The sequence below is a fragment of the Cnephaeus nilssonii genome, assembly GCF_951640355.1.
Source record: "Cnephaeus nilssonii genome assembly, chromosome: 14".
In the NCBI taxonomy this organism is placed as follows: Eukaryota; Metazoa; Chordata; class Mammalia; order Chiroptera; family Vespertilionidae; genus Cnephaeus; species Cnephaeus nilssonii.
Genome location: NC_137085.1, coordinates 7891386 through 7915161, shown reverse-complemented (window position 1 = coordinate 7915161; position 23776 = coordinate 7891386). Strand labels below are relative to the sequence as shown.

At 54.1% G+C, this 23776-nt stretch overlaps 2 protein-coding genes across 2 annotated transcripts; one reads left to right on the top strand and one right to left on the bottom strand.

The window, feature by feature from the left end:
- Positions 1-11050: 11050 nt before the first annotated feature.
- On the top strand, positions 11051-14816 carry WDR38 (WD repeat domain 38). Its single transcript, XM_079789595.1, has 9 exons — positions 11051-11161; positions 11655-11775; positions 12877-12993; positions 13079-13176; positions 13448-13528; positions 13771-13902; positions 14023-14172; positions 14537-14584; positions 14691-14816. Exons 1-9 carry the CDS (start codon positions 11093-11095, stop codon positions 14766-14768), a joined length of 894 nt encoding a protein of 297 aa, XP_079645721.1. The 5' UTR covers positions 11051-11092; the 3' UTR covers positions 14769-14816.
- Positions 14817-15017: 201 nt separating this feature from the next.
- RPL35 (ribosomal protein L35) lies at positions 15018-21283 on the bottom strand. The gene is made up of 4 exons (XM_079790342.1): positions 19602-21283; positions 19058-19194; positions 17859-17940; positions 15018-15198 (listed from the first exon to the last, which is right to left on the bottom strand). The coding sequence occupies exons 1-4, from the start codon at positions 19716-19718 to the stop codon at positions 15049-15051; spliced, it is 486 nt and encodes a 161-aa protein (XP_079646468.1). The 5' UTR covers positions 19719-21283; the 3' UTR covers positions 15018-15048.
- Between the last annotated feature and the right edge of the window lie 2493 nt (positions 21284-23776).

Here is a 23776-nt window from a genome sequence, read left to right as displayed (position 1 = left end):
CATCTCTAAGATGGGACAGGTGTGGGGAGAAAAAGGGTGAATCCCATTGCTTGCTCATGGGACACATCTATGACATGAAATATGACGGGGGAGGAGATGTGGGCCCCTGCTCCAGCCTCCACACACCCCTCCCAACTCACGCTCCTAGGACCTCAGCCCCAGGCCCTGCAAAGCTCCCCCAGGTGCTCTGGGCTTGCCAGCCCCATGCACTGGTGACGGATAGCGTTACACCCAGTCCCAGTGCGGCCCGGGTGGGGCGCTGCCAGCTGGGCATTGCCTCAGCGTGAGGGCGTGGAAGGAAGGGAGGCCGGCTAAGTGAGGCACAGGCCCCAGAGATAGGGCCAAGGGCGCCCATCCTTCCAGGAAAACAGGCTGGTCACCAGGATACGGCTCATCATCTTGCAGCCGGCCCAGCCCAAGCGGTAGTCACTCGGGTGCATGGGGGTTATTTGGCGACTCTTTCACCCCCTCGTAATAATAAGAGTACCCCCTAGCCAGGTGTCACATGTCTCGTCAGGCTCAGAGAGGTCCAGCGACTTGTCCGGGGACCCACAGTTGCTTGGACGGGCCTGTCTCACACTGGAACCCATGCTCTGGGCCACTCTGGTGGCAGGTCTCGTTCCAAGTTTTCTTTCACAGTGAACTTGGTCGTCCCCATTGGGCTTTCACAATAACTTCTCCAGAGCATGGATATTACACAGAGAGAGGTCATCTCTGAACATGTGTTTCTGAATTTTATGTTTAAGAATTTGTTATTGTTTTTCTTTTTTCTTTTTTTTTAAGGAGCTTGCAAGGCTCATAAGATATGTAAGTGTCAGAACTTGGAAGCTGTTGGAGGCCGGAAACAGTAATTACTGCAAAGCACTCGGACAGCACAGATGCCTGCCAATCCCTGGGCCCTCTGGGGAGTCCAGGCCCTGCCCCAGAGCGGCCCTCGGGGCGCACCCGCCCCCTCAGGGGTCTAGGCCAAAGCCACTTCCTTGTACTTGGCTGGAGCTCTGAGCCGGCCCGGAGGCTGGCCTGCTTCCCAGCTGCGGTCTTTGCCTGATGTGCTGGGAGCCATCCCACGGTCTGAGGCCTGGCTCCTTGCCTCCCAGGGGAGGACAGGGGAGAACTGAGGCCTGGATGCAGTCGGTCCTGGATTCAAATCCCGCCTCCACCTCCTCGAGGTCCGTAAGTCCTGAGTGTGGGCTGTGGAGCCGGACCCCGCGTTAGAACCCAGACTCGACCACTTCCTGGCTGTGTGGCCTTGGGCAACGCCTCGCCCTCTGCACTTCAGTTTCATCTCTCACAAGAGGACTAGAATGGCGGTGGCCTCGCAGGCTTGGATGGAATGACACAATATGCATAAAGTGCTTGCAACAGTGTCTGACTCAAAGTGCCCGGTGAACTTGGGCTATCGCTGCTACAGTGTCTGTGAGCAGCGCCCCCTCCCTCCCTGAGCCTGTTCCCCCATCTGTGCAGTGGAAATGATCGGCACTGACGAGCTGATCAGATGAGAAGACGCAAGAGAACCACTTCACACAGTACCTGGCAATGAGTGAGTGCTCAGCACATCCTCAGCCATTATCCCAAAGCCCTTCTGAAATGCTCATGCTCTGGAAAAACTGCCTGGTAAGTTAGCGAGAAGAGAGGCAAAGCCAAGCCATTTAACAGTTTAGAGCAAGGGCAGCCAGCAGCGCCCAGAGCCTGTAAGCGCCTGGGTGGGTGGCACATGATGGGCCCAGGGACACAGAACCGTGGATGGGCTGGAAAGCAGCTTGTTCTGATGCAGAGGCTGGGAGCTGGCAGCAGGGGATTCTGGGAGTGAAAGCAGCTGGAGGATGTCAGTGGAGGGGCTGGGGGACTGGCTCAGGGAGGGACACTGCCAAGGCCGGGGGCAGGCTGCAGTGTGGCAGTCCGGAAGCTGGACTGTGGGTGGGCGGGGCAGGGTTCCAATCTGGCCATGAGCCGGCAGAGTCCCTGCCCCTCTGATCCACATTTTCCTCACCTGTGAAGTGGGCCAATGATGCATTCAATGACTCAAAGAACACATATGCGCTGCATGCCAGGTACCCAGTAGGTGCTCGGTAGCAGGGCTGCTATGACAACTTGGAAGCCTGGTCAGGTGAGGGAAGAAGCTGGTGAAAGACCCACTGACTGCACCTGAGACAGCCCAGGCCGGCAGCAAGGGCAGGACCCCTGAGCATCCCTCCTGGGCTCTTCCTGCCGGCTGAGTAGACCCAGGCAGTTTCCCTGGGGTCCTAAGCTGGGAAACAGGTTTCCAGCCGAGTGCTGGGCCTGGCCTCAGTGCCAGTGGGCACTGGAGAGGGTGAGGGTGTCCTAGGCGCCTTCTGTATCCCATGCCCTACAAACTACTTCTTCTTGAGATGCCTTGAGCCCGTCCTCAGCCAGCTGGCATCAGGATCCGCCCAGGCCAGACACTGTGGCCTCCGCCACAGGAGCCTGTTGGGGCACAGTCTGGCTTTGTCCTCTAGGGGGATTCACTCTGCACACTTTCACTAATAACAACAACAGTTCTGCATTAACTGTGTGCCAGGCACCGAACTAAGCTCTTACTTGCAGCGAAAATGAACGACCCTGTGAGGTGGGTTAATCAAAATAAATCGTTTGGGCCGTAACTGGTTTGGCTCAGTGGACAGAGCGTCGGCCTGCAGACTGAAGGGTCCCAGGTTCGATTCCGGTCAAGTGCATGTACCTTGGTTGTGGGCACATCCCCAGTGGGGGGTGTGCAGGAGGCAGCTGATCGATGTTCCTCTCTCATCGATGTTTCTAGCTCTCTATCCCTCTCCCTTCCTCTCTGTAAAAAATCAATAAAATATATTTTTTTAAAAATCGTTTGGGAGGAGCTGTAGAAATTTAAAATAACCCGAGAAGGGAATAGGTGTTGATATAAATGGGTCCTACATTCATTACTAACCTAGGTGATGTGTACTTGGGAAAAGACTTCATCCCCATTCTACAGAGGAGAAAACTGAGGCTTGGACAGGTCGAGCGACTCACCCCAAATCACCCAACTATAGGGCAGCCCAGGGCTGTGGACTCCGTGTTTTTAATTTACCTATGAAGCTGGTACAATTAACATTCCCATTTTTCAGATGAGGAACCTGAGGATTACGGCACAAGGCCAATAAGTGGTAGGATTTGAACTGGGGATGTGACCGGTCTAGAAAGGTGTTTAAGCCATTACAGAGTGGGAAACTGAGGCTGAGGGCCGCTGGGACCCTCAGGGGCACACACAGCTGGGAGTGGTGCCAGGCTGCGGTTCGGGCCTGAGCTTCTGGAAAGGGAAACAAGTCTGAGAGGAAATGACCACAAACGCCTCCCACCCCCACCCCGGCAGGAAGGAAAGGACAATGCCCCCGCCAGACTGAAGGAGGGGGCTTCTCACCCCGCAACCCCCAGACACAGGGCCCTGGGGCTGGCAGGAGTCCTTCATCCTTTATCGTGAGGTCTCAGGGGTGGGGGCAGCTGAGCAAACAGCAGTCCCCTGGCCTGGGGGGAGGGATGGGGCCGCTGGGACCAGCCCCCAAGCAGAGGAGGGAAGGGCTGCCTGCAGGGCATCCCAGCCCCAACCCTTCCAACATGATGAGGAAGCTGTGGCACTGGCCTGGGGTCACACAGCCTGTCGGCATTGCGGGCGAGGTGGCACCTGTGGGAGCCGGGTGCTGTTCCAGGCCTGAGCAGATGAGCCACAAGTTGCCTATACTTAACCCTGGAGCCCGAGCTCCTGGTGGCTCAGAGCAGCCTGAGCCCAGAGAGGCCTAGCAAGGAGCTCAAGGTCACACAGCAGGCAGAGCCTGCTGCTCTCTCCCTGCCCTGCCAGAGCTGCTCCCACTTTCCGGCTGGAGCTCCGCTTCCCACCCCACCCCTGTCTCCCAACCCCTATCTTCCAGTTGTATGGCTGGAGGCAGCACAGGGCAGATCGGATTTCCGCAAGGCCTGTGGGTGCCGGGTGTGGCTGAGACAGTTGGAAGGGCAGATGGGCAGAGGGGGCAGCGGCTGCGGGGGCTCCAGGGGATCGGACACCACAGCAGCTGTTCTGCACCTGCTCGGGGTGTACGTCCTGGCTCGGTGCCGCGCCAGCACGGCCAAGGGTGGACCGGAGTGGGGGCGGTGAAGGGGTTAGGAAAGACAGACAAGAGAAGAAAGCTGGGCCTGGGCGGGACGCTGCCCTCTCTGACGGAGAGAGGCAGTGCCACAGGCTGTGAGCTGTCTCTTTATTTTACAGCCAGATTCCATGAGGCAAAGTAAGGGCGTGGTTACAACGTTCTCGTGAGTTTTGAATCTACTCAATTACATGCACCTCAACTCTGTCAAGCCCACATCACTCAGACACGTGGGACCACGTGTTCGGACCATAGGTTCAAGCTTACAACTATAGCCTCCGGCTATAATTGTGCCGGGAGGGGGAGGGCTCTGCCCTCCAAGCTGGGACTTGCACGGGGCAATGAGCGGACTGTGGCCTCTCGTTAATCCGAGGCTTGAACCTGTCCAAACACTGTAGCCGCTCTCCACATGGCTCTGCCACTGCGGCTGGCTGCTCACCCTGCTTTTGAGCCTCTTCCTCTCCCGGGCCCTCCATTTCCCCATCTGCACACTACCCACCCGATGTGATGATGTGATGAGGTTTGCATAGCGTGGTGCCTGCTGCCACTGTGATGGTTGGGTTATTATTATTATTATTACCTCCTGGTGGCCTAAGAAGAAAAGGTCAGGAGGCCAGAGAACCTCTGCACGGAGGCCTGGGGGGCCACTTGACCCCTGGAGTTCACTTCTTCCTCTCAGCGCTGGCTCCCTAAAGCCCAGTCTGGGCCATCCCCTTGTCCTTGCTGAATGCCCCTCACTGCTCTCCACTGCTCCCCGCTGCATGCGGCAGCACAGTCCATCAGTCTTGTGAAATTAGAGTCATTCTGGCTGGAGCTGGGTCAGGGGCCCGGATTCCCCACTGGTGCTCCTCCTCTTAACCTTTCACCCCGCAAGGAGCGCTGAGGTTCCTTCTTGCACCCCCCTGGGTTCCATGGGATCTACTTTGAGAACCACTGCTCAAAGAATGTGATCAAGCCCTTAGCCCAGCATTCAAGGCCTCCATTTCAGGCACCTCCCTCAGCTTCTCATTTTGGTTTCCCATAGATGTCGCCCCAGGTGGCCTAGCACCCCCACATCCCATTCCTGACTCCCAGGCCTTCTCCGGGTTTGGCATTGGCAAATACCTTTCAACTCCAGAGGCCTAGAAGCCCACACTCTCCTCCCAGAAGACCTCCAAACTGTTCACAGCAGTCCCCTTTAAGGAGCGAGGCTGAAGGCACGGTGGGGTGTCTTTTATGTTTTAGTCTTCTACACATACATATACATGTGTGTGTGTTTTTTGCAGTCAGCATGTAATTTAAGACATTTTTAAAATGAAAACATTTGGTTTGTGTGCTAGGAATAAAGCAGGGCCCAGAAGAGGCACAGAGAAGCCAGGCAGCCCCAGGTTCGGTCCCCACGCCTGCAGCAAGACCCATCCCTCCATCTCCACAGCCACCGCCTGAAATTGTAAGCACAGGCCTCCCCGGAAGAGTAACAATGGCAACAGCACGGGAGCTTGGGACCGCGGCGGAGCTGTGCTCACGCTGCTCTTTAACACTGTTGGGTCCAGGACGTTCTAAGAATTTTAAAAATTAAATACCAATAAAGTCCTCTTTGCCTGGTCGTGGCCCTGCCTCCACAGCCAGATGGGCCTGTCACAGGGACCCTGCCCAGCCGCCACCCTGCCCCCTTCCCTCCGTCCTAATCTGGACTTGGCATCAGGAGGGTGGTGAGTTCAAGACACCACGGTGCTCGTCCCAGGCCTCCGAGACTTCCCTTCTCTGTAAGAGTCACTGGATTTCGGGAGGGGCCCAAGAGACTTGTGGGGAAGAGTCCCTGAGCCCGAGGGCTTGGGACGCAGGCGCAGGGCCCGGGCCCGGGCCCAGGCTGAAGAGAGTGGGTGAGGGTCAGGCCCCCTGAGCTGCTCGGGTTTCTTCTGGCGTCGGGTCACTTTGCTACCCAAACAAAAGAACAGTCTTAGAAAGGAAAAAAAAAACAACATGCTAAAAATATAATAAGATAAATAAACAAGACCAAGTTTCTTTTTAAAAAAATATTTTTTTTTATTGATTTCAGAGAAGAAGGGAGAGGGAGAGAAAGATAGAAACATCAATGATGAGAGAGAATCATTGATTGGAACTAGCAACTTGGGCATGTGCCCTGACCAGGAATAGAACCATGACCTCCTGGTTCATAGGTTGATGCTCAACCACTGAGCCACACCAGCCAGGCCAAGACCAAGTTTCTAGGTCTAGCAAACTGTACCCCAAGAGAGCCAGAGCGAAAGGTGTGACCGACTCCACAAGAGCGGCCCGGAAGCCAGGGGAGAAGAAAGCACCACAGTCCCTCTTTTCCAGAAAGTGTGGACCCAGCAATCTCAGCCTCCTTGGCCCGACACTCATCGCCCGGCAGGTTCTGCACAGGTTGTTCAGTAGTTATCCGAGTGCTCAGAAAGGAAGTGGTGGCCAGAGATGCTAACAAGGGTCACTGGGAATTAACCCTAAGCACTCTTACCTCTCTCCTGTAATCAGGGCAACTGTGCCTAATCCAGACACACCTACATATCTTTGGGGCTAAATGAGAAAATGTGGACTCACCATGTAATAATCCTATATAATGAAGAGCTAATATGCTAAATAGACCAAACAGCAGAACGACCGTCTGGACAACATTCCAGACGAAGCCGGGGCTGCGAGGGCCAAGCCCCTTGCACGAATTTCGTGCATCGGGGCCTCTAGTACTTTACTAACACAGCTGACCAACACAGAGCACTGACTATGCACCAGATGCTGTTCCAAGCACTTTGCATGCATTAACTCCGTGGTCGGCAAACTGCGGCTCGCGAGCCACATGCGGCTCTTTGGCCCCTTGAGCGTGGCTCTTCCACAAAATACCACGGCCTGGGCGAGTCTATTTTGAAGAAGTGGCGTTAGAAGAAGTTTAAGTTTAAAAAATTTGGCTCTCAAAAGAAATTTCAATCGTTGTACTGTTGATATTTGGCTCTGTTGACTCATGAGTTTGCCGACCACTGCATTAACTCCATCCTCAAGGCAAACCCTGTGAGGTGGGAAGTAATCATCACCCTCATTGCAGACAGCAGGAAAAGGAAGTACAGAGCAGTTAGCTGGTGGGTGACGGAGCCAGATTTGAGCACAGCTGTGGCTCCAGAACCCACAGGTGCACAGCTGGTTTTAAACGGAACTAGAGATCCCTGCTTGGTTAACAGAGGAGGATGCAGGCCTGCCAATCCAGATGCCCTGCCCTCTACTCACTGGGCCAATGGGAAGCTGACCAAGGACCCTGAACCGCCTGGACTTCGCTCTAGATTCTCAGCCCCTGCTCCCTGCCCTTTGCTGGCATGGCAATGATGGAGTCCTTTCCATCTTCGATTCCTTCCCGCACCCCCCCCCCCCCCCCCCCGCCAGCTCCTTCCCATATGATCCCTTTGGGCCATTAAAAGTTTCTGTTGTTTGCAACCAAAGAGCCCTGTTTGAGGCAGAAGCTCATCACTCTCCTGCCCCCACCCATGGTTAGCCCACCATCCTGATGGGTGTGGATGGACGCAAAAAAAATAAATAAATCAGAATTATTGGCAGTCTCTGTTGATCAGGGCTCTGTCCTTAGCCTCGTCCCATTGATCATCGCTTTTACAGTTTGGATTTAGAACACAGAAGTCCCGCTCATGAAATGTGCAGCTGCCACAGTGCAGAATCCATGCTTTGTGCAACAGAAGCCCGACTTACAACGCTCTCAAGACTCGGCGCCTGGACGGGGGCCAACAAGATGACATTTACCCAGCATAATGTAAGGTCTTGCCTGTGTTTCCGAAGAACTCATTGTGCACGTACCAGATAGGGGGGAGAGCTTGCCAGATAGGAGTCCATGGGAAAACACTCCCACTGCAAAGTCTGTGAGTCACCCGAATAATGTTGCTGCTGAAACACAAGTGCCTCTGGTGATGCGGGTGGCACGACTAAGAGACTGAGTGTCTGGAAAACTGGAGATGACAGCACCTTTCAGCCTGGCCCTGTCGGTCCACAGAGAGAGCCTGTGTCCAGCGGTGGCCTCGACACGTCAGGAGGGACAATGGCAATTACAGTGCATTCCCATACAGAGAGCCCAGGCTGTGGGGGAACCACTGAGACTTGAGGGCGTTGGTCAGTCACCCTTGCGGAGCTAGGATCCCTGTGTGCAAAGCTGCAGGGGACTCCCAGAAAAGAATCCCAAAGGCATACTATTAGGGGACCAGCTCTGGAAATTAGGGATGTTTTCGTCAAAGCTGTTCGGGTGGCAAGTAACCAAAATCATACTGGAGATTGCTCAGCAAAAAAAAAAAAAGAAAAAGAAAAAAAAAGAAATGTAAGGAAACGTGTGTTTTAGGACGGCAGCGCCAGGGACTGCGGCTGGGAGCTGGAACGCTGGCAGGAACCTGGCAGGCTGGCTCTCGGCCTCTCCTCTCTGCTGGCTCTCTTGCTAACACACAGCTTTCTCTGCTTCCTGGGAACTGCACTCGCGCCTGGCAATGCATATTCCACTGAACTACTGAGATGGGGATGGTGGGGACAAGGAGTGGGTCACCTCAGAGGATGCAGTGAGACTGGGAAAGGCCAGCACGGAGCCACCTCCTCAGACAGTCTGGGCTGAGGGAGGAGAGAATATGGCGGGCCCTAACAAGGAAAAGACAGTCCAGGGGTGGAAAATGTTCCCCAAAGACCCTCTTGGAGAGGCAAGAATCTGGGTCCCCCAATACCATGGACAAAACCTGAGTCGGTGTAGTACTGCTGCCACCATCACTGTGACACACGGGTGCCCCACCCCCTGCCAGGGACCACCCCCGGCAGGTGCAGCCCCTGCTGAACAGGAGGCCGGACAGCCCCTGATCCCAGGCCTCTCGCTCCATCATGAGCTGGACCTGGGCCTGGACCCTTGGGGGCGCCTGGCAAAGGGCATTTGTGTCTGGGCTCTAAGCCTAAGGGACTAGGAGATGTCACAGCTCCTGCCTCTGAGCTCTTACTGCACACCAGGAGACTCCTCACAAGGCAGCCACGGGGCGCACCCCTACGTTACAGATGAGGAAACTGAGACACCGAGTAACCAGGTGGCTGCCCCAGGTTGCAGAGCTAGTTATTGGTACAACCCAGTTTAACACAGACCTGTGATTCTAATGCCTCGTCTCTGAGGCAGGAGCTCTTAGTCTGGGGGTGGGCAAGGGGAGGCTATAGGGGATGGGGAGGATTATTTGAGCTAGATCCGAAGGTAAGCACAGGACAAGAGGGTGGGCAACCCCATGTGCCCAGGCAAAGGATGGAGGAAGGAAGAAAGGGCCCTTGTGGCTGAGTTCAGGGAGCAAGGTGGGAGCGGGGGACAGGGGCAGGATGAGGCAGGAGATAGGCATGATGCTCGAGCCCCTGAGGCCCCTGGAATTCATGGTGGGTGGTTGCAACCACGACTCCTGGGTTAAGCAGAAAGGTTTTAACCCCTATTGGCCGAGGGGTCCCTGGGCCTGGTGGACGAGGTCTGCCTAGAGGCTCTGGTTATGATGAGCTGGGCCATCCAAGTAGAGTAGGAACAACCAGGTGGCTGGAGAAAGCCACATGGGGAATGGGCTGGGGGTGCCTGAGCAGAGGGAAGGAGGGCCTGGGGAGCCAGCTACAGGGGCACCATGTCTGGGACCCGTGTCTGGGGCTGAGGGGCTGCCTCTATTAGAGGCCCAACTCAGACGGGTCCGTGAGGAGTCAATTCAGTGACCTGGGCCCTCTGGGAGTTAGAATGGGGGTGGGGCTGCCTCAAAGCCACCATTGTCACCCCCTCTCCCGCCTGACTGTCTGGGACCTAAAATAGAGCAGGAGCAGGGGATCTCGTGAGAAGGGTTTCTGGCAAAGAGATCTGGGAGGAAGGGTGTGAGTCACCACTGGGAACCCTCAAGTTTGAAGCTCCCAAAGCCCAGCTGCCCCACCCCCATCCCCAGGGAGTCTGGAATCCACTGGACGTGGAGCCCGTGGAGCCGAGGGTGTCTCAGCCCCAGCCTGTCCTGCGGGAAGGGAGCTGGCCCCAGCTCTGCCATGGGGGTGCTGGAAGCCTGGGCCAAATCTGCCCCCTCAGGACCTCAGCTTCCCAGATGTACCAGGAGGCAGGGACCTGGGCTGTGAGGGCCTGGAATTCATGGCAGGCGGTCCCCATAGAGGCCCCAGAGTCAGGCAGACATGGGCAAGTCTCAGTTCCTTTCCTGTTGGCTGAGTGACCTTTGAATGTCCCCTCATCCTGGGGCCTCAGTTTCCTGATCTGTAAAATGGACATTGAAACCAAGTCCTTTCCCAGTTTCAGCCTGAACTATTCAACAAGCATCCTGACAGCTCCCGCGGCCTCTCTCCACCACCTCCACGTCCTCCCATGGCACACTTCGTGCTGCTGGGAACGTTAACCACAGTGCTCCCATCTCTCAGTGCCCCGTGCTTGGCACACACTGCCTCTGGCTCCCCACATCCGGGAGGGCAAAGAGGGGCATCATCTCCAGCCTTCTCCATGGAAGCTCTTCACCTCAGTACTGGCCACTCCTAGAGGAAAGGGTCTTGGTTCCAGGGCACCTACTAGGATCATCCCTACCTGAGGGGCAGGGATGTAGGGATGATCCTCCCCATTGTGCAGGTGGGAAACAGGCTCCTCTCCAGGGGTCTGCGGGTCCTTTGCAAACTGATCGGCACTGTGCACGGGTTCTGAGCGGCGCGAGAGGCAGGCGCGTTGCGTGGGGCTGACCTGCCCTCTGGCGGCCACGGTGCCAGCTGCAGGCCCACCTCCAGGGAGCTGAGAACGGTCTCTCCCAGTCCATCTCCTCACGACTTCCCAGAGACCCCACAGCAGCTGCGCGCTCCCCGCCCCCCCCCGTTGCCATGGAGACCACTTGTACACAGTTTCTTCTTTCCCTTTCCCTTTCCTCCCCCCCTTCCCCTTCCCCCTGTCCCAAGTCCGGCCCGCAGCCCATCAGCGGGCCGGGGGGGAGCCCGAGGGAGCTGGCCTCGGGCCCATGAACAGTAAGGCCCCAGGGAAGCTGGTCATCGGGAGAGTGAAATTCTTCCGCCGGCACCGCGGAGAGGTGAGGCCAGTGGGCCCTGCCCAGACTCTAGGCTCCTGGTTCCCCACAGCGGAACTCCAACTCCAGAATGGGCTTGAGGGTCTAAGCTCTGGTGCCAGAGAGGCCTCAAACCCCCGTTCTTTGGGCTCTGGCTTCAAAGTGAACTCTTGGTTCTGGACTCCAGCTCTAGAACGGACTCCTGGCTCCGAATCTGGCTCTAGAGAAGGCGCCAGCAGCTGGCGTCCTTGAGATTCAGCCTCAGGCTCGGGTTTTCTTTCCAGGGCTCCGGAGAGAGCTCCAGGCTCTTGGCTCTGGCTGCAGAGTGGTTCCTGGGTCTGGGCTCTGGCTGCAGAGTGAGGCCTGAAGCCGTGGCTCCAACCCCAGGCTCCTGCGGGGGGTGGGGGGGTGGGGGGGGGGGCGGGGGTGTTTAGGGATGGTCCAGGGGTCTGGCGTCAAGAATGAACAGCAGGTGTTTCTTGCCCTGTGATGGGACTACTTTTGTGCTCTGTTCCAGGTCAACTTCTCCGCCTTCTCCCCGGATGGCCAGACGCTGCTCACAGCCTCTGAAGACGGCTGTGTGTATGGCTGGAAAACCCAGAGTGGGAATCTGCTGTGGAGGTTGGGTGGCCACACAGGTGGGCTCCTCAACCTGGATCGGGAGGCTAAGGCCCGCAGTGGCCTCCAATGTCTGAGCTGGGCACCCATGCAAGACAGCCTAGGCGGGGCTGAGGCACGAGAGCAAGAAGACGGACATGTTCCCTGGGCTCTCTGACTCTGGCAGACCTGAACTCAGATCCTACTTTTTTTTTTTAAAGTATGTTTTTATTTGATTTTAGAGAGAAGGGGGAGATAGAAACATCAATGATGAGAGACTCATTGGCTGCCTCCTGCACTCCCCTTACTGGGGATCATGCCGGCATCCCAGGCATGTGCCCCAAGGGGGAATCTAACCGTGACCTCCAGCCAGATTCAGATCCTACTTTTTAAAAAGTTTACAAATATACATATTTACTGTCTTAACCATTTGTAAGTGTAGTGCTACCTACATTCATATGGTTGTGCAACTAGTCTCCAGAACTCATTCAACTTGCAAAAGTGAAACTCTATACCCATTAAACATCCCATTCCTCCCTCCCCCCAGACCCTGTCAACCATCATTCTGCTTTCTGTCTCCAAGGATTGGACTACTCTAATTGTATAAGGGGAACCATACAGTATTCCTCTTTGTGACTGGCTTACCTCTCTTAGCATAATGTCATTAAGGCTCTTTTATGTTTTACCTCCTATTTTGACTGATTATGTAATGTCACCTCCCTGAGCCTCTATTTCCTCCTCTGTAGCATGGGATAATGGTTGCTACCCTATAGGGTGAAGTAATGCAAGGAAAGTACCTAGTACCCAGTAAGTACTCAGTAGATATAATTTACAATTAAGGAGACAAAGAAAAAGCTCTGGCTCATTATAGGGCACACTGATTAATGTTGTAATAGGAAAATCTGGGGGCTGGGGAGCTCAAAGGAGGCAATGAACCTATGCTGGGGTGTCAAGGAGTTTCTGGGAGGTGCCTGCATTTGATTGGTACTGACTGTGGGGTTGGGTGTTCCAGGAATTCCAGGTGTATGGTGTAGGCTAGAAGGAAGTGAGGTAGGCGATGAGACTGGAGAAATTGGTGGGTGTCCGAGTGGAGGGCCAGAGGTGGGGGTAGTGCCGCTCTCTGACCACGGCCACCCGCCCAGGCCCTGTGAAGTTCTGCCGCTTCTCCCCCGACGGCCGCCTCTTTGCCAGCACCTCCTATGACTGCACCATCCGCCTGTGGGACGCAGCAGAAGCCAAGTGTCTGCAGGTCTTGAAGGGTGAGTGGGCTGGGTGGGACTGCGGGCCAAGCAGCCAGGCCTGGGTTCCCTTCCGCACCTTGCTGTGTCCTGTGCCACCTTGTAGGTCACCAGCGGAGTGTGGAAACAGTCAGCTTCAGTCCAGACTCCAAGCAGCTGGCATCGGGTGGCTGGGACAAGCGGGTGATGCTCTGGGAGGTGCAGGTATATGGAGGGGTGGATGACACACACACACACCCTCCACTGCCCACACCCACACCCCCTAGCATCTGGCTACAGCTACCTCACCCCACCCCCTGTACCCATGAGGTTCCCCCTCTCCTCAGGCTGGGGAAGTCTCCCAGACTCTGTGATATGCCACACATTACCCAGGCAGCCCTGAAAGAAGGGCCTGGGTCTGCCCCATCTGAGGCCTAGAACCTGGCACTGTGAGGCTTCTGGGCTGCCCTCCGAAGCTCAGGGCTCTCACCTTCAGTCTGGCCAGGTGCTGCGCCACTTGGCAGGGCACCGAGACTCCATCCAGAGCAGTGACTTCGCACCCAGCTCAGACTATCTGGTGAGCCACACCACCGCTGCCCATGCCCCACACTGAGGGTACCAACACCCACGTTCCCACTTGGGACTGAGCAATGGTTAGAATCCTAGACCTTGACTAGATGACTTGGCTCTTCTGAGCCTGACCCCCCATCTGTAAGATGGGGATTCAGCAGGGCTTGGTGCCTGCTTTCTGAGTCTGACCAGCCTAGAAACTGGGTGGACATGGGCTAACTGGTCCATTCTTCTGGCCGCTGTCTGCAGGCCACTGGTTCCTGGGACTCTACCATTCGCATCTGGGACCTTCGGACAGGGACCCCAGCGATCTTCCACCAGGAGCTGGAGGGTCACAGTGGCAATGTCAGCTGCCTGTCCTACTCAACATCTGGCCTGCTGGTGAGCTGGGCTGCCCTGGGTTCTGGGCTGGTCCCTTGCTGACAGCTAGACCCTTGGTAGGGTCATGGGCCATTTAGGAACAGTGAACATGCAGGCCTCAAACAGCTATCTGCTGTCTAGGCATCTGGCTCCTGGGACAAGACCATCCACATCTGGAAGCCCTCGACTAGAAGCCTGCTTGTCCAGCTCAAGGGCCATGCCACCTGGGTGAAGAGCATAGCTTTCTCCCCAGATGGGTTGCAGCTGGCCAGCGCGGGCTACTCCCCAATGGTAACCTTACCCCACCAGGCCCCTCCTCCTGGCAAACTCCTACCCCCACACTGGGCCTACTCGAGTCCTCAGCACTGCCCAGGAAGGACCACAGCCCTATCTGCCCTGAACAGGAAGGTGTTAGCCACCAAGGTCTGGGCTAGCCCAAACGTTAGTAACATTTGTAGGATTCAAATAGCTTCAGGGGGGAGGAAATTGCATTGCACTGCATTTTTGCATCAGATGTTATGGCAGGCATCTTAAATACACCCTCAAAAACAAAACCCATTCCAAAGATTAAAATGTTGGCTAGGACTCACCCCCAAGGTGATTTAAAAATTGCTTGTGTCGTGAGGCCTCCCTGCCTGTTTGTTTTTATTTCCAGATCAAAGTCTGGGACTGCAACACAGGAAAGTGCATTGAAACCCTGAAGGTAAGGCCTGTGGCTGTAGCACCCAAAGGAGCAGGGGAAGGTGTACCAGAAAGCTGGGCTCAGACAGGACTTGCATCCTCAGAACCCAACAATGTGTTTTTGGCAGGGAGCCCTGGATGTGGCCCACGCTTGCACCTTCACCCCAGATGGGAAACTCTTATTGGTGTCTGGAGCTGTGGATTAGGCAAGTCGCCATGTCCCCGCATGATCAACCACCCAGAGCGTCTAATGTAACATCACCACACAAGGTCTCCAACCTCACGCCCCTGCCTCTCCCTGCCCTGGGCGCTTGGGGCCTGGCGAAAGCAGTCAGGGCCGTTCCACACCACAGGCCCAAAGTAACCATAACCGAGCACCCAGCAGATCCTTGTCATGGCCCCACAACAGCCCCTCTCTCCAGCATGGTTAAGAAAACTGCAAACACAAAGCAACAGCCAGTTTGTGCTTTATTGACGCCGCGATGCTCAGGCCTTGACCGCGTACTTCCGCAGGGGGTATAGCCGCTCCTTCCGCTGCTGCTTCTTGGTCTTCAGGTTCTCTTCATGCTTGTTGAGCCGGCGGCGCATGGCGCGTGTTTTCTTGGGCCGCAGATCCAGGGGCTTGTACTTCTTGCCCTGGGTGATGGGAGAGCAGGGGGAATCTGAGGACCAGGACTTAGGAGCTACTGCAGTAGCTAAGCAAGCCCCAGAGGTTGGAACTACGGTGTTGAGATGGTGCTGGGAAGACCTGGGAGGTGACTGGGGAAGGTGCATGGCTGGGCTGGGGAGGTTCATTTGTAGACATGAGTGAGCTGTATGACATCCAGCACAGTAGGGGACTGTCGCCATGGGACTGGGACAGACCACACTTCTTGCTTACTAGTTCATACAATCCCCCCAAATTCAAGGTGTGTGTGTGTGTGTGTGTGTGTGTGTGTGAGAATCATCCCCATTTAAAAAAAGCCTTTTGAGTTAAGAGTCAAAAAGCAAGTGAACTTGTCAGGATCTCACGAATACTGTGTTGGAACTGGGATTTGCACCTAAATCAACCAGCTCCCTAAACAGTGTTCTTCCCACCAGCCTAATTCCTGCCATGGAGTCAACATCACATCAACCAAGTAAGGGGCATGTGGCACCCAGCAAGTACTGGGTGGTCACTGTTTTCTTGGTTTAAGTTATGCAAGCTGGTGCATATGGTGATAGGGGTGGGGGAGGGGTTGCGGCTTAAGCTGGTACTGGATAAATCTAGAATGCCTGCCAGGTACCTATGGGTGTCCCCTGTAATTATGTTCCCATTTTACAAGTCCCAGAGGGAAGCTCTGGCTTGGCCAAGGGAATTCCAGAGAGGCAAAGCCCCCTTTCCTGCCTCCCACCAAACCTGCTCCCAGACCTTTAACAGGGCCATCGTGTCTCCATCCCTGGCTCTCACTTAGTCTTGTCCCACTTGCTTCCAAAGAGCAGGTCTAGGCTAAGGCAGCTCTCAGGGTCTCTCCTTTGTTATGCAAAGGTTCCTTGGGCCCTCTTTGGCTTGAGGCCCTGTGCTGGGTGCTGGCTTGGCCAGGAATCAGGCCTGATCCCTGCTCAAGGAGCTCCCAGCTCAGTGGGGAAGACTGAACAGGTAACAAGTGGCTCATCTGTGGGGCAGGAGGTTTCACCTAGCAACTGGCAATAGCCCTGAAAGCAATGAAGAAGCCAACTGAAACAGGGGAGAAACCTGTGCACAAAACCCCTTAAGAATGACAGCTCAGGCTCTCTCTGGGAACCACCAACAGCCCGGAGGAGTAGGCACAGGGCACAGAACTGCGGAAAAGGCCTAACAGGAGATGAGGACGAGCGCTGGGGGAACTTGGAAGTATTCAAGTCTTTGTCCACCCCCATCCCTCACATCAGGGCACAAGTCAGAATGGTGTCCACTTCAAATGTACTCAGCCCTGTAGAGCTCCGCTACCCAACAGAACAGCCACTAGCCCATACTGTTTATATTACGCCAGTCCTTAGACACCAGAGTCACATTAAGTGACCAACAGGCACATGTGGTCGGAGGTGACTGATGACAGAGCAGACACAGAACACGCCTGTCACCACAGAAGGTCCACTGACACAGACGGAGACTTCACCCCCACCTCCCTGACTGAGTGGTGCCTGGCATGGGTGCATTCACTGGATCGCTCCAGGCCACCACCTCTGCCTGGTCCCCTCAGAGCCTGATGAACGCTTCAGACCCAATCCTCAGAAAAACGTTCCCACACAGATGTGCATACATCCAGGGGTGGCAGCACCTCACCCCATCCCCACAGTTGTGTCCCTGGGAGGCTAGCTCAGGCACACCGTGATGGCCTTTTTGGTATCAAACCCTCGTTATTCAAACACTCAATTGGGAGTTGATGTGAAGCCATTTTGTAGATGTAATTAAATCCACTAATCAATCCGTTGATTTAAATTAAGAGAGAATATCCTGGGTAATCTAGGTGGGCCTGATAAAACCAGCTGGAAGTCCTTAAAGGCAGGGCTGAGGCTCTCCCCAAGAAATGCCACCTGCGGGACAGCAGCTTCAACCTGTGTCATGAGTCCTAGCCTGCCCACAATCTTCGCCCCAGCCCTCACAACCACATAAGCCAATTCCTTATAACAAAGCAAATATACATATACACGCATATACAAAGCATCCCACTGGTTTGCCTTCACTGCTTGAACCCTGGTAAGACTAATTTGAGGACAGGACTAGGAAACGGTTGTTTATATCCTAGGCTGAGGGATCAGACACCTGTGGAAATCTCCCAGGAGCACCCCATTCACCCCTCCCCAAGGCATGGTTTTGAACCTCAGCCCAATCACTCCATTATTTGTAGGTGACTCTGAGCAACTTAACCTCTTTAAGCCTTGAGGTCCTCATCCGAAAAACAAGAATGTCAGGGGCTTGGCAGTGCCTGACACAGAGTACTAGTAAGACACACAGTACTAGTAAGACAAAACATTTAGCAGTCAATCCTCAGACTGCACAAACTCATTCAGCTGGTGAGGCTGCACCCAAAACCCAAGTGTTCAGCCCCAGTCCTACCACACTGTTGATTTCCTGACAATTGCAGCCCCGAGGAAATGCAGTCTGCATACCATATGCTGAGCAAGATGCCGGAAGGCAAACCCATTTACAAGCTGGACGGGTCTGGAAAGCCCAACTATGCCTGGGCAGAGCTGTCCCACACACACCAGCAGAACCTCTTCATACTGACCGCCCTCAGCGAGGGCTGGAACTTTGTTCCCTAGAGCCAGGCAGCCCCACGCATACCCCCACTCACCTTGTAGAATTTCCTGAGGTTCTCTTTCTGAGTCTGGTTAATGACGGTAAGAACACGGGCGATAGACTTGCGAACAACTCGGCTACAAAAACAGACACAACAGTGAACACATAGTGCTCCCAAAGCATCTCATTCAGGGCCTGACCCAGATCTCATCCATCTCCACCCAAGATGCACTCAACTCAGCCCAGGAGGAAGTATTCTGAGAGTAAGGTCGGAGCGACTCCAGTATATGGGAATCTCAGGAGTGACTAGGGAAGGCCTGGAGTGTCCAGTGCTTCTGAGGATCTGTGGAGTGTCCACTGAGGAGGCTTAATGAGGAGCGATGGAGGGCTGATCAGGAAAAGATCTTCCATCCCAGGCCATACATCCTGAGGGCTATGAAGCCGACCTAACCAATGCCCATCTTAATGAGCTGACCAGAAAGAATCATGTCACAAGCTGGGCAACCAGGGAAGCTTAAAGAGTCACAGCAGGGGCCACTTGGGAGGGAGAAATGCTACTGAGTAGAGAGCCTGAAGGGAGGAACCAGCTGGGGGCAGGTGAATCTGTAGTCATGTTGGAGGATGAGGGGAGGCTCACTCAGTAGATAGCTTGGTAAACCTGGTCTTGAGGATTCGGGATGACACTTGCTTACATGTTCCCAAACTCACCCAATATCCTCCCACCACCATATGAAGATTGTTGGGGGGATTTCATAAAAGATGGGAAAAAAAGCCGGTGGTTAGCCAACCTGCCCATCAGATAGGATGTGGCAGATGTGGAATTTGTGCCCAGGTTGACTGACTCTAAACCCACATTCCTTACACAATTCTTGATCCATGTAAATCACTAATTTACACTACAACTCAAGTAAGGTGCAAGGCACCCACCTACCAACTTGGGGGTGGGGGGTGGGGAGGGAATCAAGTGCTGGTGGGAGATGAAAGAAAATGTCCAGTTGGGTTTTTGAAGGAAGCATTAAAATGTCCCCGAAGAGGGACACCCTGTTCTTTCACCAGCCAGAGAAGCTGAACCAGGCAAAAGGACCACACGGTCAAAGGCAGGTAAAGGGGAGCGGCTCTCCCACGCGGAGGGCCGAGAGCAGGTGAGCCCGGTTAGGAGGGCGTGACATTCCAACCCACAGCTCCACTGAACGGACACCTCCCTAAGCCAACTGCAAAGATCCACAAGTGCTCACCCGGCCGCCCGTCACTTACATCTTAGAAAGCTTGGAAGCTGCGCCGCCTGTCACTTTGGCTACGCGCAGCTGGGACAGCTCCACCTTCAAGTCGTCCAGCTGTTTGAGCAGCTCCTCCTTCTTCTTGCCGCGAAGGTCCCGAGCCTTAATTTTGGCCTGCGTGCAGGAAAGGGTCTGGGTCATATGCCGGGCGCTTCCGTCTCCCCCGCCGCCGCTCACCGAGGCTTCCACCGGCCCTTCCCACCCCTCCCCCTGCGTCCTGGCCAGCCCCAGGAGGGCGCGCGCCTGGCGCAAGGTATCCGAGGCCCGGGTCGGCTACGAGGCTGGGCCGCTACTCCCACTCCGCAGACAGGAAGGCAGAGGCCGCCGGCAGCGCGCGCGCACCTCCCCTAGCCCAGGCCGGCAGGGGTTGGAAGGAGGCCGGCGGTGGCGGAGCTAGGCCATTCCGCACTACACCCCACAGGCCCGGCTGGCAGATGGGACCCCAGGGTTCACCCTGCACCCCCAACCCCAGTCTCCGAGCCCAACACCGCGCGGATGGCTCCCGATTCCTCGGCTCTCACCATGGCTAAACACCCCTCCGCCGCCGCCGCCTGCTCGGAGAGAAAGAGGAAGGGGCGGGGCTGACCTTTACAACTACTGCCGGGTGACGGCGGGCGCGGCCAATGGTGGCGCAGCATGTGAGTCCAGGCTCCGCCCCTTCCAGCCCCGCCCCAACGCCGCGAGTAGCGGGGTGGTACTGCCTGCCCAGCCCTGTAGTTCTCGCGACTGTCTTCCGCCGGTCCTCGAGATTACTTTGGTCGGCCTCATCCCGAGCCGAGCAGTTGGGGAAACTGAGGCACGGGAGAGGCAGTTTACCAGAGATGGCATAGTGAGGACTCAGATTCGTCTATTTAGTTATTTGTTCGTTCATTCAATCTTTGCAGGTCGCCCAGTTCGTGCTACTCTGTTCTGGGGATGGAGGAGATGAGTTGAGGATTTTCAAAGATGAATTAAGACGGCCCCGGGCGTGGAGGAATTTAAAGGTCTAGGTGGGCGGGGAGAGGCGGGTCAACTATAAATCCAACTCCATAAACGTTCCAATGGAGGCAGCATGTGGCCTTTTTTAGCGAACCTGACCCAGTTTCAGATTCTTGCTCTGTTGCCTGGTGCTAGCTGAGACTTGACAAATACGTTCCTTTCTTTGAGTCTCAGTTTTCTCACCTGTGGAATGGGGTATTTATGAGGATTAGGAAGATAACACTTAAAACTTCTCACAAGACCTGATGTGTAACAATCGATCAAAATACCATCGGTTTAATGCTCTCTCCCAGTGGAATGAACACTTGAGTTGGACCCTAAAAGTTAAAGGGGAATTCACAAAGCAGGAAGGGACTCAGGCTTCCCAACTGGGCAGTTTCATTGTTTCCCTAACCAGCAAGCAGGAGTCATTGCTCCAGTGTCACTCCACTGCCATTAACAAAGACACAGGACACTTCTTAGAGTGCTAGTTAATACCAGGTTGCCCCCTTGTTGCTGTCAGGTGTCATCTCCGGGGAGCCTTCTCCCATCCCCTTCTTTATACCTTAGCCTTGGAATGAACTGGCACAACCTCCCCTGTGTCCCAAGTTTTCTGTGCAATCCTCTCTTTAGCTCCAAACATCCTGAGTTAAAATGTTGTCTCTATAGCCTGCCTGGAAGTTCTCTGGGGGCAGAACCATGGCTGATACACGATTTCGTTTTTCTAGTCTCCAGACACAGTATATGAGTGCTTGTTGGATGAATGAATAAGCCTTGTCCCAGACTACAATAAGAAATAATTTTACGCCCTAGCCTTTTTGGCTTAGTGGATAAAGTATCGGCCTGTGGACTGAAGGGTCTTGGGTTCGGTTCCTGTCAAGGGCACATGCCCAGGTTGTGGGCTCCATCCCCAACAGGGGACGTGTAGCAGGCAGCCGAGCAATGATTCTCTCATCATCGATGTTTCTATCTCTCTCTCCCTCCCTCTCTGAAATCAATAAAATAAATAAAAAGTACTTTAAAAAAAAAAGAAAAAAGAATTTTAGGAAGTGGAGGGATATGGGGAGGAGATGGCAAAGAGCAATCATGGCCTGGATTCGTCTTAAATGGAAGTCAAATAGTGCACAGGGACTTTGCTGTCTTATTTCCCAAATGGTTAGAGTTCTATTAGAGCTAATGATTGCGTACATCTTTTCTGGACTTGAAGTCATCTGTGACTTCCATTCTTCTTACATGCTGCCGCATCCAATCCATCAGCAAATTCTACCTTCAAAATATATCTGACCTCTTCTCACTACTTAAAAAAAAAATCTTCACCTGAGGATATGTTTATTGATTTTAGAGAGAGGATGGAAAAGGTGGAGAACAACATCGATGTGAGAAACATCAATCGGTTGCCTCCTATATGCGCCCAACCTGGGGTTGAACCCACAACCTAGCTATGAGCCCTGACCAGAAATTGAACCCATAACCTTTCTGTTAACGGAAGACACTCCATGCGAGCCACACTGGCCAGAGCCCCACCACTCATTGGCACCTGTCTGGTCTGAGCCACCATGGACTGTCACCTGGATTATTGGTGTTGCCTCTTAAATCACCTCTCTACGTTGGCTCTTGCTCCCAGGTGTTCTCAATATAGCTGCCAAAGGGATCCTTTTCACACATGCCACTGCTCTGCCCACAATTTCCAGGGCTGTCCCATCTGGATTAAGACCACACCTTTTCCTCCGAGCCGTACAGCATCTCCTCCACTTCCATCTCATCTCTTCTCACTCTTGCTCCAGTATGGCCTTGCTGTTTCTGAATACACCAAGCCTGCCCTGCCTCTGGGCCTTTGCTTGGTTCCCTCCTCCACTTCCTTCAGGTCCCTAATCAGTGTCACCTTCTCAGGGACATCTCTGTTGACCACTTTACCTAAGGCACTCTCTCTCTCGGGCACTGCATGGTGGTTGTTCTCCCTCAGCACAGTCATCTCTGACATAGGACAGTACAGATTTTTAAATTCTGCCTTCCTGGCTGGAATGGAGGCCCACAGTTATAGGAGAAACATGATTTCATTCACCAGTTTATTTGGAGGTTACTTCTTTACTTGTAAAATGGGCATTTCTGATTTAAAGTTCCTCCTGACCAGGATATTCTGGGGATGTGAATTTCTGCTGTCTTGTGGCCTGCTTGATTTCTTCCAAGATATGGAGCTGAAAGACAAGCGTGCTTTGCCTGTTTCCAGGACACCCAGACTTTTATTCAGCACCTATTTTCCCACTATAAAAGTCTGTATCTTATTTTTTTAAAAATATATTTTATTGATTTTTTACAGAGAGGAAGGGAGAGGGATAGAGAGCCAGAAACATCGACAAGAGGGAAACATAAATCAGCTGCCTCCTGCACACCCCCCACCGGGGATGTGCCCGCAACCAAGGTACATGCCCTTGACCGGAATCGAACCTGGGACCTTTCAATCCGCAGGCTGACGCTCTATCCACTGAGCCAAACCGGTCAGGGCCTGTATCTTTATTTATTTATTTAAAATCCTCATCCGAGGATATTTTTCCATTGATTTTTAGGGAAAGTGGAAGGGAGAGGGAAAGACAGAGAGAAACACATGATTGGTTGCCTCCTGCACGTGCTCTGACCAGGGCGGGGACTGGGGAGGAGTCTGCAACCAAGGTACTTGCCCTTGACCAGAATCGAACCCAGGAACCTTTGGTCCGCAGGCGACCCTCTATCCACTGAGCCAAACCGGCTAGGGCTAAGAGTCTGTGTCTTTATCACCCAAGATTAGGTAGCATCATAGTCTGGTATATGTTTCTTCTTCAATTAGCAATAATAGCCCCTCAGATAAACCTCACTGGCTACCATACTGCACTGCGCAAAGCTTGGCATATTTTTTGATCTGAAGACAGTTCAATGAGAAATACTCAAAGCAATAAAACAAGTCCCATTTCATTAATTACTGGCCTTTATTAAATAGTACTATTATATGGCCAAAACCGGTTTGGCTCAGTGGATAGAGCGTCAGCCTGCGGACTGAAAGGTCCCAGGTTCGATTCCGGTCAAGGGCATGTATCTTGGTTGCGGGCACATCCCCAGTAGGGGGTGTGCAGGAGGCAGCTGATCGATGTTTCTCTCTCGTTGATGTTTCTAGCTCTCTATCCTTTTCCCTTCCTCTATGTAAAGAATCAATAAAATATATTTTTTTAAAAAGAGTACTATTATATGAAAACAAAGACCCAATTTGGTTTAAGGCTAAGGCCCATTAATGGAAGCCCTCAAGCAACAGCCTAGGCACCTAATCCTGGCACTAGATTCGTCCTTGACTGTGCCCTACCTGCACCCCAATCTTCCCCCATCTCAGACTTTGGGCTTCCTACCAGGAAATGCCTCTCCAGTCAGGTCCAACTTCTCAGCCCCTGGAGCCTCGCCCTTCTTGCTAGGATGGTGGCCACAGAGTCATCTCCCTCTCCTCACCACCACCACCACCACCCGCCCGGCCAAGGTGACTGCTACACATGCGGGGGCCGCCACACCCTCAAGTCCAAAGGTCTTCACTGTCTTATCAACAAGATACACTTTAAACGTCTTTAAATTCTCCTAGTCACTGTGTACAAGGGTCACTGTGTACAAGGCAGAGGCCACCGCCTCTCGGCCCAGTGTGGTGGCGTTCAAGGCTCTCCCAACCCCCATCACTCCCAGGGCATAAGAACCACTACTCATCCCTCAGCGTGAAGGTTTCTCCTCC

What these genes read in the sequence shown, in the direction of transcription:
- WDR38 (XM_079789595.1), top strand. Translation starts at nt 11,093, where the DNA reads ATGAACAGTAAGGCCCCAGGGAAGCTGGTCATCGGGAGAGTGAAATTC. An exon ending in GTGTCTGCAGGTCTTGAAGG is followed by an intron (nt 12,994 to 13,078) that starts GTGAGTGGGCTG and finishes GCCACCTTGTAG; the next exon opens with GTCACCAGCGGAGTGTGGAA. An exon ending in GCGCGGGCTACTCCCCAATG is followed by an intron (nt 14,173 to 14,536) that starts GTAACCTTACCC and finishes TTTTATTTCCAG; the next exon opens with ATCAAAGTCTGGGACTGCAA.
- RPL35 (XM_079790342.1), bottom strand. Translation starts at nt 19,718, where the DNA reads ATGCTGCGCCACCATTGGCCGCGCCCGCCGTCACCCGGCAGTAGTTGT. An exon ending in CGGAGGGGTGTTTAGCCATG is followed by an intron (nt 19,195 to 19,601) that starts GTGAGAGCCGAG and finishes TCCTGCACGCAG; the next exon opens with GCCAAAATTAAGGCTCGGGA. An exon ending in GCTTCCAAGCTTTCTAAGAT is followed by an intron (nt 17,941 to 19,057) that starts GTAAGTGACGGG and finishes CTGTTTTTGTAG; the next exon opens with CCGAGTTGTTCGCAAGTCTA.